The sequence below is a fragment of the Pleurodeles waltl genome, chromosome 4_2, assembly GCF_031143425.1.
Source record: "Pleurodeles waltl isolate 20211129_DDA chromosome 4_2, aPleWal1.hap1.20221129, whole genome shotgun sequence".
Taxonomy (NCBI): Eukaryota; Metazoa; Chordata; class Amphibia; order Caudata; family Salamandridae; genus Pleurodeles; species Pleurodeles waltl.
The window spans coordinates 116,934,976-116,951,467 of NC_090443.1; the positions used below are offsets into that span (position 1 = coordinate 116,934,976).

At 42.7% G+C, this 16,492-nt stretch overlaps 1 protein-coding gene across 3 annotated transcripts in view; it reads left to right on the top strand.

The window, feature by feature from the left end:
* Window positions 1-16,492, top strand: part of POU6F1 (POU class 6 homeobox 1) — a 200,750-nt gene that overhangs the window by 81,259 nt on the left and 102,999 nt on the right. For all 3 annotated transcript variants that reach the window (XM_069230900.1, XM_069230901.1, XM_069230904.1), the window contains exon 3: window positions 7,123-7,216. In XM_069230900.1, coding sequence (XP_069087001.1) covers window positions 7,163-7,216 — 54 coding nt within the window. In that variant the 5' untranslated portion in view covers window positions 7,123-7,162. The remainder of the gene's footprint in view (window positions 1-7,122; window positions 7,217-16,492) is intronic.

Here is a 16,492-nt window from a genome sequence, read left to right on the forward strand (position 1 = left end):
TGCCCCCTCCAGAACCAGTGGAGAAAGGCATCCACTACCTCTGTCCTTAGCAGGATGAAGCACTCTGGGCACAAGGCCCCCTCCAGAACCAGTGGAGAAAGGTATCCACTACCTCTGTCCTTAGCAGGATGAAGCACTCTGGGCACAAGGCCCCCTCCAGAACGAGTGGAGAAAGGCATCCACTACCTCTGTCCTTAGCAGGATGAAGCACTCTGGGCAAAAGGCCCCCTCCAGAACCAGTGGAGAAAGGTTTTGCACTCCCCAGGATGGAACAGTGGGCAAACCACCCACTGTATTGACTTGAGAGACTGTGGCTTTGCACTCCCCAGAATGGAACAGTGGGCAAACCACCCACTGTAGAGACTTGAGAGACTGTGGCTTTGCACTCCCCAGGATAAAGCAGTGGGAAACCACCCACTGTAGAGACTTGAGAAACTGTGGTTTTGCACTCCCCAGGATGGAACAGTGGGCAAACCACCCACTGTAGAGACTTGAGAGACTGTGGCTTTGCACTCCCCAGGATAAAGCAGTGGGCAAACCACCCACTGTAGAGACTTGTGAGTCTGTGGCTTTGCACTCCCCAGGATGGAACAGTGGGCAAACCACCCACTGTAGAGACTTGAGAGACTGTGGCTTTGCACTCCCCAGGATGGAACAGTGGGCAACCCACCCACTGTATAGAGTTGAGAGACTGTGGCTTTGCACTCCCCAGGATTGTACAGTGGGCATGTGGCCCCCTTGTGGATTTGGCGTTGTGCACTCAACCGGCTGAGGTGCCCCCCCCCCCCTTTCCCTCCCCCTGAGGTGCCTGTTTTCTTGCTCTCTGATGCCCCTGCAATCTTCTCTCCGTCATGGTCGGGATCTTGTGTGGGCCTCGCCCATACCGTGTGGGCCCAGTGTTCCACGGACTTCATTGGAGCACTACCTGGACTACTAAGCTTGGTGTATATTTTGTTTATGGTATATATATATATATATATTTTTGCGTACTTTATTTTAATATATTACAATGGTTACACTAATTTCCTTTTGTCTTTGCATTCTTCCGGGGGTTTGGGGGGTGTAACTATAATGTATAGATATGTATTAGTGTGTGTGAGGGTGGGGGTGTTGCGTGTGTGTCCCCCTGTTTTTTCCCTCCCCCCTCCCCTGTGTCGTAGGTGCAGTACTCACCGTGGTCTTCGCCGCCGGCGTTCGTGCTCCTGGTAGAGGAGCAAGAAGATGAGGGGTGGCAGGATGTGCAGATCTGGTTCCATGGCGTCCGGATTCCTTGTGGGGTGTGAGCGTTTTCCCTTCGAAGTCCTGTTTCCGCCGTGTTTTTGTCCGCTGTGAATCCGCCCCGGAAAAGGTGGTGGATTGGTAGGTTGTGATACTGTGGGCGGTACTTTGTCTTCATCCTGTCCGTTCGGCGGTCACCGCCAAGCTGTTTGTCTGTACCTCCGTGGTGGTCAGAGTGTTAAAGTGGCTGTCTTTGTTGGCGGTTTCCGCCACAGTCGTAATTGCAATTTTTTTACCGCCGGCTTGTTGGCGGTCTTACCGCCGCTTTAACACCGTCCGCCAGGGTTGTAATGACCACCTATGTCTCATTCAAACACAAAACAATGACAAAGATGCAGTAAAGTTTCCGTCGTTTTTATTTAACACAACTGCAATTTGCGATATTTTGCATGGGCTGCTATGATTAGGATAATGAACAGTGCAAGAAACAGAATTGTGAAGACGAGAGTCATTATTACAAAGACCCCCACCATCTTGAAATGCATGTAAAAGACATAAGAGGTGTAATATGCCCTAATACCCTAATATGATAGGCCTAACCTACTACCTAAAGGAGAGCTGGGTTTGTTAAACCTAATCTGCCAATGCCATTGCCATGAGAGGAGCCCCCAACCCTTGTTACCTTGGAATGAGGTCTCTATCTCAGACTCAGCAGGGACACGAAGACTGGGTCAGCGCCAAGACGACGTGCAGCATCGGTATCAGCAATGGTGGCGATGCCCTCTGGTCAGAATCCCTCTGATTATCTGTCTAAAGTGCGATGTATTTATACAGATCTACCAGGACCCCTGACGTAGGTGTGTTCCCAAACAACAGATAACAGACATGCTTGGGACGGTAATTATTATAAACGAATCCCTCAAAAGTATAGAGAGGGAAAATCCCTAAGTGTGAACACCTACTGTTTGTTTGTCTTTGTCGCTTGATCTTGACGCCTTAGTGCGGTGGTACTGATAATGCAAAGCATAACAAGTGGCCTAACTATAAACAAGGCAGCCATTTTAGATTAATTAAATAATTAAATGGGCTAAGACAGAGCAAGCTAAGTAGGTTAAAAGTCACTAGGTGACGGGGGCACGAGTCTGCAAGCCAAAGGCTAAGCTAACTCCTGTTATCCCATTAAAACAAACTAGGATTCACTACAGTAGACTGTTATTTTTGTAATTGTCAGCAGGTCATAATCTCTGTCTTTGCAGTATTTAGCTATAGATAGTTATTCACCATCCATATATTTGTGGCCCACAGGCAGTCACCAAGTTTTAAATTGTAGAGTTGTTCAGTACCATCCCTTTAAAAAAAAAGATTTGGGTGCCCTCTACGAAGTTGTAACAGGTGAGGTTGAATGATTTCATCAGGTTTGGTAAGGCGGTTAGGCAGATGTTGAATAAGAGAGGTGATATAAGGGACCCCTGTAGGACACCACAGTGTTGTGTTGTGTGTAATGAGCTGAGTTAAAAGGTGGAATCAGCACTAGTTCACTGTTACAGCTGAGAGGCCAAGAATTCAATGGACAATAGCTGAACTCCCTCTTCACCTTTCAGATATGGTATGTCAAACAAACATTTGCTGCGTGGAGCAATTGCACAACTGTACAGGTCATAGAGTCATGTTGTTCTTAAGCCAAAAGCTTTCATGACTTTCTATATAACAGATACAAAAGTGGTTATCATTACTAAAACCTATTAGTCATTCAGATGCAATGTTCATTTAGGAAACACCACTTTCCAAATTGGCATGGTGCTTTGATTAGCCTATTTTGCAGGGGCAGAGTATTCACAAGTCAGGTAGAACTTAAATTTGACTGACATTGCTCCAGTCTACACTGGTCTGTTGTGAAATATAGCCTGGTGAGATAATGTATCAGCTCTACAGATAGTTATTTTGCTGTAAGAGCCAGTTAGTTTGAGGGCTGCAAATACCTAACTAGCAGAAGCGAGAATCTGAAATGACCCAATATAGCCTGCCATGTCAAAAAGAGCTGCCATACCAGACTGTCTTTCAAAAATCATTTATCTAGAGAAGGCTGCCCGAGTCAACATACTCAGGATTAATCTCCTTGAACCAAATGTTATGGAAACCATAATCAAGGCATCTGTGGCTGAAAATATTTGTTTTATATTTTATTTCTCTTGACATCTTCTCAGAATATCAACTAATATTTTATGATTTTTGTATATTGAAGTTTAAGAAATTTGCAGTAAGAATCTGCTTTTTGAAATGTTTTCACTCCTTTGAAATTCCGCTTTATCGTTATCTAAATGATGGTCATAGCAAAGAAATTGCTGTTAGGAGAGCCTATGTAATTAATGTATACTAAATGCATAACATTTGGTGACCATCACTGGCTCTGAAAACTTTCTTCACAGAAATTTGAGGAACATCAGTGATTTAGCTAAAGCAGTGGATCCTGGGTAAGAAAATGTATTGGGATCCACGCGAGCTACACTACCCCAGAGTACCCAAGGTATGACCAAGCCCTGGCCTAAATACTGCAACTACCCACATTGTTGAACTGATCAGTTTTCAAGGTAATATCTTGATATTTCCTTGTATCTTAGGGGCTTAGGGAATATTTCCTTTAACATACAATAGCTCTGTCACACAAGTGGGTCCTTTTGATATTGGGAGAGGTGTAGGTTCACTGTGTGGTAGGACACTTGTGGATCCCCGCAGATTCTATATGCAAGGTCAGTTTTTTCTTTTGTTTTACTGTGTAGCGTCAGTGCACATACTATGCTGCACCATACAGCAAAACAAAAAACAACTAAATCATGGAAAGCATCTCCCCACATGCCAACTTTGATTTTGGATTAGAAAATGTTTCTGGTGTTTGTACCAGAAACATTATTTTCTAGTACTGTGGATGATCTGTTGAAGTCCACTGCACTTTGAAAGTAGTGTGGTGGACGTCAACAGGTTGTCAACTGCCCTAAAGCAGTTTAAACCCACCAAATCTGTGCAGCTTGATGTCTTGTCAAATAAGAATTGACAACCAGCTGCAGAGATATGATGACCACGTTGCACTAGTTTATTTTTTCCATGATCGTAGGTAACTTCCTCCATTCCAGGAGGTCCCCAGGATAGTAGGCTTCTGGGACTGGGTAACAACAAAAAGCACACTGGTCAGTGAAAGGTAGCAGGTGCTGCTAAAGGCAACGTTGACCCAAGAGAACATTTCAACTGCCATATGTGGTCAATGGGGAAGACAGCTAGAGAAAAAATAAAACATTTTGAAAAGTGTGCAGAAGGCAGAAGAGAAGATAGAGAGAAGAGGTTCTAGAAAAGTAGAGTTTGGGAGAAAGAAAACAGAGTAAATAGAAAAATCAAGAGAGAATGAGAGAGGGGAATGTGAAAATAGATACAGCAGCAAACACAAAGAGATAGTGGTGAAATTGTAGAGAGAAGAAGCAGGGCAGATAATGTGAGATTGGGAGAGAATAGAGAAAGTAAGAGAGAGCCTAAAGGAGAGAAATGAGAGCAAGGTACACATACCGAAATGGTGATTGCAGATTTTAGGTAGAATTTATAACTTATCATGTTTTGCTTAATACACCTGTCCCAGTGTGATTTTAAAGCACAGTTATGCACTTTATTTTCGAAAAGGGATCTTAGTGCAAGATTTAAAAAATCCCCTTGCATAGTAGTCTTTAAATCCTGATAAAGTCTAACTAGTCTTACATGATTCATATTGTTTTTTTGAAAATTGCTTAACAATGACACCCCATTGTTATTTGTTACTATATGCCCTTGGTGAGATGTGCTGAAGTCTTCTCTTTTATGCTTATCAGCCATGTCTACATCTGACGGTACAACCACTGGAAAGTACAAGCTACTTACTGAGAAGTCCAAGTTCTATTAAGGAAGTGATTTGGCTGTCTAGGGTGCATTTAAATAAAGCAGCCTATTAACCTTTTTATAACATGAAGCTTGACTTTTATCTGCACCTGTAGTAATACCGAACAATCCCTCTGCAAGTATTTTCCATTTCTAGTACACGTCAGGCTTCTATGCTTTTTATATTTGCCACTCAGAAAAGTGTATTCTCCTCCATTCAATGTTAGCCACTTAGAGGGTGCCACTTTGAGAGTCCGTATGTCTGCAATTGGATGACTGTAGAATCCAAATCTGAGGTACTATGCAAGCAGCATCAAATAGAGATGGTATTGCATCAGCAGACCCTATATTGGTTTAGTTTTTCAGTTGAAAATAAGAAGTTCAGTCAGCCTGCCTCCCATGGGGTACAGCTCACCAGGACTATTCGGTATGCCATTATAGGGTTGGCTTTCCCACCTCCAAAGATGACCACGGAGTTCTTGCCACTGTGGTCTGTAGATCAGACTCGGAATAAAAGAAATGCCAATACATTTTACTAAAAAGCTGCGTGATTAACCCCATCTTGGTAGAATCTGGGAATTCCTCCTTATGTGTCTTCCTTCTGAAGCCCATTCCCCCTTTAACCACACAGTCTGTGGACTCTTGAGTGCTTCGTGTGTGAGAAGTTGGCCTTGCGGGTAATGCCCAGAAGTCCATTCAACAGAGTTAAAATGTTTTCTGTGTGGTCTCTTTGGCTGTTTGATGGTGATGAGGCGAGAGCAGGAAGGCAGTCCTCTGAAAAACTGTGGGAGATATTAGGCGTGAAAACTAATCTAAATAATGATAGAATTAAGAAATAATGAACTTAGAAACCAAATCAAATGTTAGGTTTGTCTTTATCAAACAGACATGAAGGTAAAGGACTGCACTTAGGAAGACTGGCAATGTAAAGAGCCTTGAAAAGGGCCATTGTGTGCTTCAGTCATGTTGTGATAGAGGTTCAATGGTACGAGGAGGTGATGCTTGAGGGCTGTTTGGATGTCAAAATTGAGATACACATTTGAGTAAATGGGTGCAAGAAGAAAACTAAAATGGACAAAGATGAAGATTTGTGGCAGAGAGGTAATATTGTTTCGAAGAAATTAAGTGTCTGCTCAGTATGTAGGAGGTTATGGACTTAATGAGTAAGTGAAGGCCAGACTGGGTACTGACATGAAGACAATGGTCCAAACTTTGAAAATGAGCCAGTTTTGCACTGGGAGCTAGCCAGTACAGATCAAAGGCTGAATAAGGTCCATGTAGCGAAGTTGAGTACTTTCTCAAGGGGTTTGAACAAGTATTTTGAGGGCCCATGAAGAAGGAGAGGGTAGATATATTTGTTGGCTTTTTTAGAGGGAAAACGTTAGGTCGGGAGATTGTAAGTTAGCTTTTGAAGTTCACCTCTTGGTATGAAGTTGAGGCTTAGTACATGTTGGATTATGTGGGAAAAACGTTGTTGGGAGCTATGCAACTGGGAAAGTGTATGGTGATGGAGATTTTAGCCAGAGTCTGTGTCATGGATGGCGCTGTAAAACATGGTTAGCATCCTAAGTCTGATTAGCTCCTTAGTTGGGAGCTAGTGGATGCGTGGTCAAATTAGACATAAAGGGTAGTCTCCTTTGACTTTTTGTTTTGGATGAATTAGCCAGTTGATGTGTCATTTTTAAAGTGTAAATAATTTAAAGATACCTATGCAGCCTCCTACTTCTTTCACTATTTACCTACATTTCCTATGAGCTGGTAAAGTTAAGAAACTAACGATCCAGCAGTAATGCAGGTACTGTGTTAAGTAAATTTCCATTGGCATAACAGATAATCTGGATAATGCCTCTTTTATTAGAGAACTTGAGAACTCACTATTGCTGTGTTTCAAGATGGGAAGTTGGCAATCATATGAAGTCAATTAGAGCAGTTGCCTCTTTTGATATAATGAATATGTGTTATGTTGTTTATGGCAGTCATATGATTTTATATAAATTGTATCCCTCACAGTATGCAAGTAGGTTGAGGAAAGCTGCCATAGTGTCGAGCCATGGATCCTGGATCTGTGCCACATCAAGAGGCTGCACTCACAGTCAACGAGCAGGTATGAATGATTTCTTAATACATTAAATAACACTACCTGAAAATTGGGTACTTGTTGTGAACATTCACTGTTGCAGTAAGCCCTAATAAGGGTTTGACCAACAATAAGAACATTTTAGCAGTGTTTGATGTCAGCACAATGCTATGTAGCATGTCTAATCTGAAACTGAAAATATTTAAATATTGTACTGGTTAGACAATACAGCAATACCTCTGTGTGTTCAAGCCTTGCTTCAGAGCCGCCTGACTGAACACGCTAAGCTGCGTCATATTGTATCATACCTCTCCTTTTTTAGCTACACTAAGTTTCACCTAACACCTAAATAATATGTTGCAGATGGCCTTCAAAGAATCGTAGAATATTCTACCCAGAAAGACTTACGTGCGCATAAAACATATTGAAACCTTTATTTGTTGGTTAGGAAAATCATTTGAACTTCAGTGATCTTTCATGCAAAGGCAACGAGGTGGAATAAGGTGGGAACTTCTGTACTTCACCCTTACTCAAGTGAGAGATATTCAATCATCACTGGCTACATGACTCATAATATTGAGGAACTTCCTCAGATTTGTAGAAGTGAGAGGGTCTGAAAAACCTTACACCAAATTGTAGAAGCCCATTCAGGGTAGTCAACAGAAGATGCTGAAGTCATATCCTCACCAGCAGTATTTTACATGTTTGAATTGCAGAGTCACTAGGTAATCTCCAAAATCTTGGACAGCTTTTATGGGCAGAGATAATTTTAAGGAAGATGTTTATATTGTCCATGAGGGAGTTTTCATTATCTTTTTTTTGGAAATACTCTTTAACTACTGCAATGTCACCTTTGACAATTGTTTAGCATATGATCAATATGGCTGCACGCCCAACCACTTGAAGTTCAATTATCAAGCAACAACAAAGGAACCTCTAGCACATTTGATAATTTAGGGAGGCCATCAAGAGGTCTTAGGAAAGAAGAACTCACCTGACTGTCCTGACTCTGGCTCAATGCAAATGTGGTTCTACCAGAGTATGTGCTCAATAATTGTATCTTCTACCATCTGCAAATCAAGACATAGTTGCATAATCTCATTGTATTTTACTACATTTCTAGCCCTCCATCGTTTTACCTCTGTGTCTTTTTGGAGCACGGGAGAGCATTGGTCCATACTAGAAATTAAACTCCAGACTGTTGTTGCCTACTTGAGCTAAAGGAAAATATTATTCAATTTTTTTGCTTTGATCATAATCTAATATTTGCTAAATGGAAGCCAAATAAACCAAAATAATAAATATGTTCACATCTGATCATTCATTGTACATGACCACAAGTTTGATTGGCTACAATCAAGATAAATATTTAGGTTTCTTGTCTCTTTGCCCATGCCTCCGTCAGCTTGTGTCTTCACCAATGCCAGAGTTAAGTTTCCAAGGGAACTGCAAGAGGAAGCCCAACTTAGGCAGATTGTGGCATGCTTGCCAACATCTGCAATGCCGGTCTTTTAGTTCATTACGTGTGCTGCAGGCGTGATGAGATTACTGCTTTTAAGGCATTTAACAAACTCATGATGTGGACACTCAACCCTTCAAGTTTAACTCAGTAATATAGAAAGTATACCAAGATCAGTTCCTTGTATTTGTCCTAAGGAGGCCTTAATCAATGTGTGGACAAAACATATTAACTGTATTGTGGAGGAGTTGTGTATTCAATGATGTTAAAAAGCCACTTTTCTATTAAAACCACATTGAGGTGTTCTAAAGCAATGAGGAGCCTCTCAAAGTAACCATCTCCTGCTGATAATTGAGACAATTAAATCCTTTGTAACACCTTCTTCGTATACACTGGCTGAAGGACTTATGTTTTACTCTGAAGTCTTTCAATTACGTTTGGTGACGATTATGTTTGGTATAACTTTTTGAAATGCATTGTGATGAATTTTGATACATTACTCATAATTGATACAAATGTTCACGTTTTGGATTTTACAATGAGTGGGATGATTATTCTTACTACAGGAGGTATCAAAAAAGGAGAAATTCTTTGAAAAAGAAGCAACATAGATACCAATAATGATGATAGCATTATTGTGTGTTGAAATTTAAACATTTTAATTTATCCCCAAAGCTTTTGATTTATTGATTTCATAAATGTACAGGTTTCATAAGGGTTAGTTGGGCTACCTCATGTTTATAATTTGTCAACGTTCTTTCAGCAGTTCATCCAAATCCCCGTGAGGTCCACAATGACACATCCATTTCAGATGCAATGGAAGTTTTATAGACAAATCCACCACATACATATTCCACTTGGGGGATTTTGTTTCACTGACTATATGTACATGAAATGGTGCCATGGTATATAGCTTTTGTTGAGTACTAGTAGACCTATAGTTTCATGCTTCAGGAGCTGTCAACAATATACTGCAGAATGTAAAAGGAGCACTGAAGCGAAAGGGCTTTAAAGCATGCATGAAAGCAATAAGTGAGGGATGTTATGGAGGGATAATGGAAAATAATTCAAGATGGTAAGAGCAAGGACTTCACAAACAGGACTCCAGTACAGGATCTCTCACTGGTGGAGATTATTAGAATGTAGCAGAAGGTGACCTGAGATTACTTCTAGTAGAATAAATAAAGAGATACATAGATCTATGTACAGTGCACAAAGATTTGAACACTAGTCACCTTTTATGGGCAGACAATGAAGGGAGTATGAGAATGACTTTTCATGGCTGAAGCAGGGTCTGTCAGTGATCATTTCGTCTGCATGGTTCTGCAAAGCATGTAGTCTTTATATTTCATATTTAGATAGACCAACGTAGATAAAAATGTACATAATCGAGATGAGATCCTAGAAGCAGCACTTTGTAATATGTAATCTTGTGCTCGAAGACAAATAAATTGTACAGTCGTTCCTCAAATTACAACGCTGGTCGAACTTATTTTTTTCAAACTTTTCACTATTCATTTATCAGGTGTGAGAGATCACTGCAGAATATGCATGGAGTATAACGTATGTGGCAGTCTGTCTGACTAGTGCATAATTTGTAAAAGAGTGAGTGCCAGTACACAAAGCTCTGCCCAGATGCCATGGCCGGTGCAAATAAATGTCAGCAAGTTGAATAACAAACCTGAGCAGTTCTAAATGCACTTCAGTCTCTTTAATCCCCTACCAGACACACTCTGACCCTTTATCGCACTATAGAAGGTTTCTCCTTTCTCCCTTTGTGACAATTCTTCTGTCTTTTTCTTCTTCCATCTTTCCTCTGTGTGTTTTCCGTCTGTTGTTTTTGGTACATGTTTTATGTGGAAAATTAAGTGTCTGTACCCAAACATGAGCGCTGGTGCCCCCCATCAGCAACCACTGACTCATATTAAGTACTGTGTCTGAAAGCCTTCCAGAAAAAAACTCTGCCTTTAGCTAATTATTCATTGAACTCAACTACCCCTATTTGCCAACCTCCTATCCCGCGTATAAGAAGGAAAATCTCAAGGGGAGTCAAGGGAACAAATGAAAAATAGACTACAATCTCAGAACCCTACTTTTGGTGCCCTGGCTGTTCTCCATTCATGAGACTGGACTACCTCTTGACAATTGACCAGTAGAAGATCGCTATGAACCCCAGTGGAATCCAGAAACCTCTCTTCATGGAAAGGGAATATTGGTGTCAGCTCTTCATTCTTCATGGGTTACCTGGCCAGACTACTGCCCATCATATTTAGAGCTCTTTGTTAGTCCTGCAGAGATCTGTCCCTTCAGAGGAGGCACTGGAGCTTCTCCGAAGGCACTGAAAGTTTGCTGAGCGGCCACCATGTTTCAGGAAGTCAGTCAGCAAACTTTTTTGTTTTTCAAAATCAGACTGCCAAAGTATTGGTTAGTTTTCTCCCAAGGTGTAGGGATATTTTTTAGGTCGAAGCCTACCAGACAGTTGCAAAGACATATTGGGGACATCTGAAGGATTGCCTAGGAATTCATTCCACCCATTGCTTAACATTGGCTTCGTGTTTTGGTACTCACAATTGCTTGCAATCTGTTCCCTGGCTTTAATTGTTTTAGCATCTCCCTCATGTCTTTGTCCCTTCCATGGAGCATAGCTGCTATATGAATATTCACCAGCTGGAAGCCTTTGTTCTTGAGGGAAATATTTAGTTTAGTCATTTTTGTTATTGAGGCATGTTGTGAATGTATTTTTAATTTCTATTTTTAGATTTTGTGTTGCTCTGTGAATGAGCTTTTGTTGATGTTTGTTAATAGGAAATACACTTGCCACTACATACTTCAGTTGTGCAGGGGCGTATCTTTTTGGGGTGGAGGGGGTGGATAGGGGTGTAAATCCTCCCCCCAAATAAATGTATGCGGACGACATCCAGCTATACCAGGAAATATCCTCACTGGATGACGGATGCCAGATAAACGCCACACTCATAAAAGTCCAAGACTGGTGTCACTCAACCACCTTAAACCCAAACAAGAGAAGCCCAAATTCCTTCTCCTATCCCACCATGGACATACCCGTCCCAGGTTCTTCTCTTCGCCCCCAAAAGACAAACAAAAAGCCCTTTCACACCCTTTCTTGGGCAATGCCCTCAAAATCCCAAACTCTGTCCCAGTACATCTCAGAACTAACCCGTCTTTCATGATCTTTTAAGAGATAATTAGAAGAATTCCTCCTCAATCAGCACCTTAACCTGCTGGGCTTAAACATCTAATTTTCATCTGTGGAAACACAAACTCGATCAATGTGTGTTTCTCTCAAGAACAATGCAGTGGTTCGAGACTCGGCATCACTGCAGTGCATTGCAATATAATTGACTAATACTGTTTTTGACACTATTGTAAAACGCTCTGAAACCCTCGGGTCTTGCCAGCACTGTATACAACACTTTAAATAATAAAAATAAAATATTGTTAGCTTGCTAGTTGGGTTTGAGGCTCCTGTGTCGGGTCTGCTCTGTTGGTGTTAAGTTTTCTCATCGCCAAGATTTTTCTAAGAGGTTTTAACCTGTTCATTTTTGGAACACTAAATTAAATATATAAATAATGACTAATTTACCAAACAAGTAGCAAATTTGCACCCATAGCAGTACTCCTTGAACAGTTGAGTTTTTTTTGGCAACTTTGCCATTCTAGACAGACAACGTGATATAGGGAATGGCAGATGGAGGAAAGGAAGACAGGCTGGTGGAATGGTATTTCCACTGCCTAGCTTTTACTCTGCCCGCCAAATTTAGAGATGTCTGCTGGTTTTGTGGGCATCTCCTCGTTGGCAGGAACCGCTGTCAAGTAGGCGGCCAACACAGGAGAAGTTTGATGGATAGCTCCATCAAAAATAACAACTGGCCATCAAACTTTTTCAAGTTTCTTATTTTTTAAAAATAAAAAAAACAAATGATCCTTTCACCTTGGACGTTTTCTCCCATGATGTGAAAGTCAATTTTTTTAAAATGCTGTGTCACTGTCAAGATATAAGAAGTTTTACACATTGCAGAAAATTTAACTCCTTTGACGCAAAACTTGTGATCTGCCAGCTCAAAATAGCATCAGCAGACATTGAGTTCGACGGACGGGGTATTCTGTCGCTGTTGCAACAGAGTCCCTTTCTTGAAAACTCTAAAATCAACCCCAGTGGCCCACCTAATGCAAATCAGTACTGACCCTGCTCCTCATGGGAATAGTTAATTCCGAACCTTGGCCACCCCTCACGAATCTCAGTGACTAAGCAACGCCCCTGCAATTGTGCCATCTTATGACAGGGTGCCATTCAGACTGTAACAGGACTTCAAAGTAAATGGCAGCAATCATCAGAGTCAATCTACATCCATATTATCCATTTTTATTGCAGAAGTACAGTCCAACAATTTGTTTACAAAGGCAAAATGAGCAGAAGACACGCACACTTTAGAAAGCTTTACTTTAAAGTACGAGTTAAGACAATAACTTATACTTTAAAGTACATTAAAGTAAACAAGTGAAATTTTAAGTAATTTACTTTAAAGATAATGAGTGAAAGACAGTCCTGTAGCAGGAGGCTTTCACACCTTTGTTGGAGGCAGGTCATTCTGGTTGGCTGAGGCGAGGCCCTAGCCCGGAAGAACTTACCACTCCTTTCAGGGGTGGGTGATTACATTCACCGTATAATCTGCGCTCACCCTTGGGTAGCTTGGCAGTGAGCAAAGCATTGACACAGCACTCTTGCACAATAAATACACTGAGCGTCACCAAAGAGACTACACACAATTTGTATATAAAGAAAGTTTGTATTCAACACACACATTAGTTAACATAACATGAATATCATGTAAATCTGGGCATAAATCACATTCAGAAATATCACCAGCATTACTAGGCCCAACCATGTTAAAACAACATCAGCAATATGTACACCTGGGAAAAATCCTACGTTCCCTCCCAGCACCCTCATGTGGTGCAAAATGTTGTCAGCATGAGACCCATCCAGCAAGTGTCCCAATTCAGTATCACACAGTTCAGGGATGCACCCTGGTTCACAATGTTAGCAGCAGTATGCACACACAGATAATTCAAGCACTTTTAAATAGCTCTGCGATCTAGGCCGTGCGGGTAAGAACCAATGTCAACCGTGAAAGTCTTTTGGCAAGGAAACAATGTGTATAGCAACACCACCGTGCGGTGTAGTCAACCACAGGCTGTCACTCCCACACACTCACTCCACACTGCTACGCGATGCCACGGATATCAGACAGACTTGAATAGCATGCACTCACACACACTCGCTCTCAGCACCCTAATATGGTGCACTGATATCTGGCAGGTCAGTTGTCACTGTACTCGCAGACCCAGTGGGCCCAAAACTCCATCTACCCTTTAACCAATCCATACTACCCTGCCCCCCACAAGCTGGAGGTGAAAGCAACCTTTCCCCAGATACTAGGCCAATAGCGCCGGAGTCACACTTATTCAGGGTCTCAGGGGAAAGATGGGGGAAGGAATAGATAGCAGGCTTATCACGCAACAGTCGACAAATGGAAGTTTGGCAGTAACTCTGGAAGTTCACTCAAGGTTTTCCGCACTGTGCCTTCTGGTGTTGGCCAAGATCTGCAATGCACGGGAAGGGTCACTGTAGGACACATAATGATCACAATAGTGCCCACCCAGGCCAGGCAGCCCAGTACAATCAATTGGCATTTATAAAGTGCAACTTATCACCCGGGGGTGGTCTTAAGGCACTAGCTGGGGGCCCAGGTCAGTTGAAGAGCCAGGTCTTGAGGTCCTTCCTGAACTGAGCCAGCGAGGAGGACTGCCTGAGGTAGAGCAGCATTGTGTTCCAGGTCTGCACGGCGAAGTAGGAGAAGGATCTTCCTCCAGCCTTGTTCTTCTGGATCCTAGGGATGTTGTTGAGGGCCAGTTGAGCAGAGCAGAGTTGCCTGGAGGATGAGTAGAAGGAGATGCATGGTTGAGATAGGCAGGTCCGATGTTGTGAAGGGCCTTGTATGCATGCGTCAGGAGCTTGAAAGAGATGCTTTTTTTGACGCGGAGCCAGTGTACATCTCTCAGGTGGGCAGAGATGTCGCTGTGGCGGGGGATGTCCAGAATCAGTCTGGCCGCGTTGTTCTGTATTCTCTGAAGTCTAGTTTGGAGTTTCTTGTTGATTTCAGCATAGAGTGCGTTGCTGTAGTCAAGTTTACTGCTGATAAGTGCATGAGTGACTGTCCTTCTTGCGTCAATGGGTATCCACTTGAAGATCTTCCAGAGTAGGCGGAGAGTATGGAAGCATGAGGATGATACTGTGTTGACTTGGCGGGTCATGGATAGTGACAAGTCGAGGGTGATGCCGAGGTTGTGTGCGTGGTCAGTAGAAGGGGCAGTAGACAGTACACAAATAGTTACCAATTCCGCACCTCCCTGGAATGAGGCAAAATGTCTGGTGCGCGAGGACTTGAGTCACACCAGACAATTATGCTTGCACACGGAAAGATACCAATGCCACACCTCCCTGGAATGAGGCATAACATCTGGTGTGCAATGACTTGAGTCGCACCAGACAATTTCAAACACACACTAAGAGTTACCAACTTCCGTACCTTCCTGGAATGAGGCACAACATCTGATGCATGATGAACTGGGTCGCACCAGACAATTCCGGACACAGACATAAGTTCAGTGGTGCCACACAAGGCAGAATGCGGCATTGCTCTGGGTATGCCCCCACCTGTGAATTGGACGCAACATGCAATGAGCGTGCAGTTGGCACGTTGTACGAGAGAAATGCAGCTTGGTCAACAAAGCAGGCCATGCAGGGTCCCACAGCAGGTTAATCCACTCACAATCAGCATGACGCATTTTATGTCGTGGCCCCACTATGAACGACCACACTCCTTGAATGTGAGCAGTACTTTGATGGCTCCGTACCAGGCAATCTGGTCTCCAGGCACAATACTTAGTTTCAAACTCACATCGCTGTTACCAGGTGGAATCCAGCAGACGAGGTAGACACCTAGGAGGGCACCGCTCTCCATATGACACAGGTAGAAGGGGTTGGTTCCTCACAGGAGGTCTTTGATGTCCCTGAGAACTCCACCAAAAACAGGGGACAAGCGCTTGGAGTGCACTCTTCAGGATGCCACACAGCAGCAGGCAGTTTGCCAAGGCCAGCCACGATGCAGGAAGGGTTTGCGATCCCTTCCAAGGGCAGTAAATATTCCTGTGTACAACAGATTCCTCTGGCAGTGTGCACCACACAGTCCAAGGTCTCCAGTCCCTGCAAGTGTATCTCTAGTTTGCTGCAGTGGGGCACCAGACATTATACTGTAGTGTGCCTTTAAAGTTTGGATTGATTCAGAGGATCCCCCTTTGAACCACAGTTGTCTCTCTTAAATTTTAGTCCGGTCTGCTATGGGGCAATGGACTGCAGATCTCAATCTTTAGTGGGCCCCAAGAGGCCAAGTGGCAAAACCTCTCCCTCCAGTCTATCCAACCAGGTCCTCAAATGGCAGAGGTCTGTCTTTCCAGTTGTGCGTCCAAGGTTTATAGCTGTTGCTGGGGAATGCAGATATACCCCCAGCCTCCAGTGTGGAACAGCATCAAATTTAAAAAGGCATACAAAGCATTTTAGAGCAAAGGAATGCCTACTTTCTAGAAGTGGCATTTCTCAGTGATTATCGACAAAACCACCTTTACCATAGGAAGGGGTTTGTCAGGCCGATTTCAATGACAGGAAAAATTGAGGCTGCTCCACTGAAATCCACTATTGCAGTTTGGGGTAAAGGTAAACTTCCCCAATGTTAACTTATGGACAGAGCAATCCTCATTGGAAG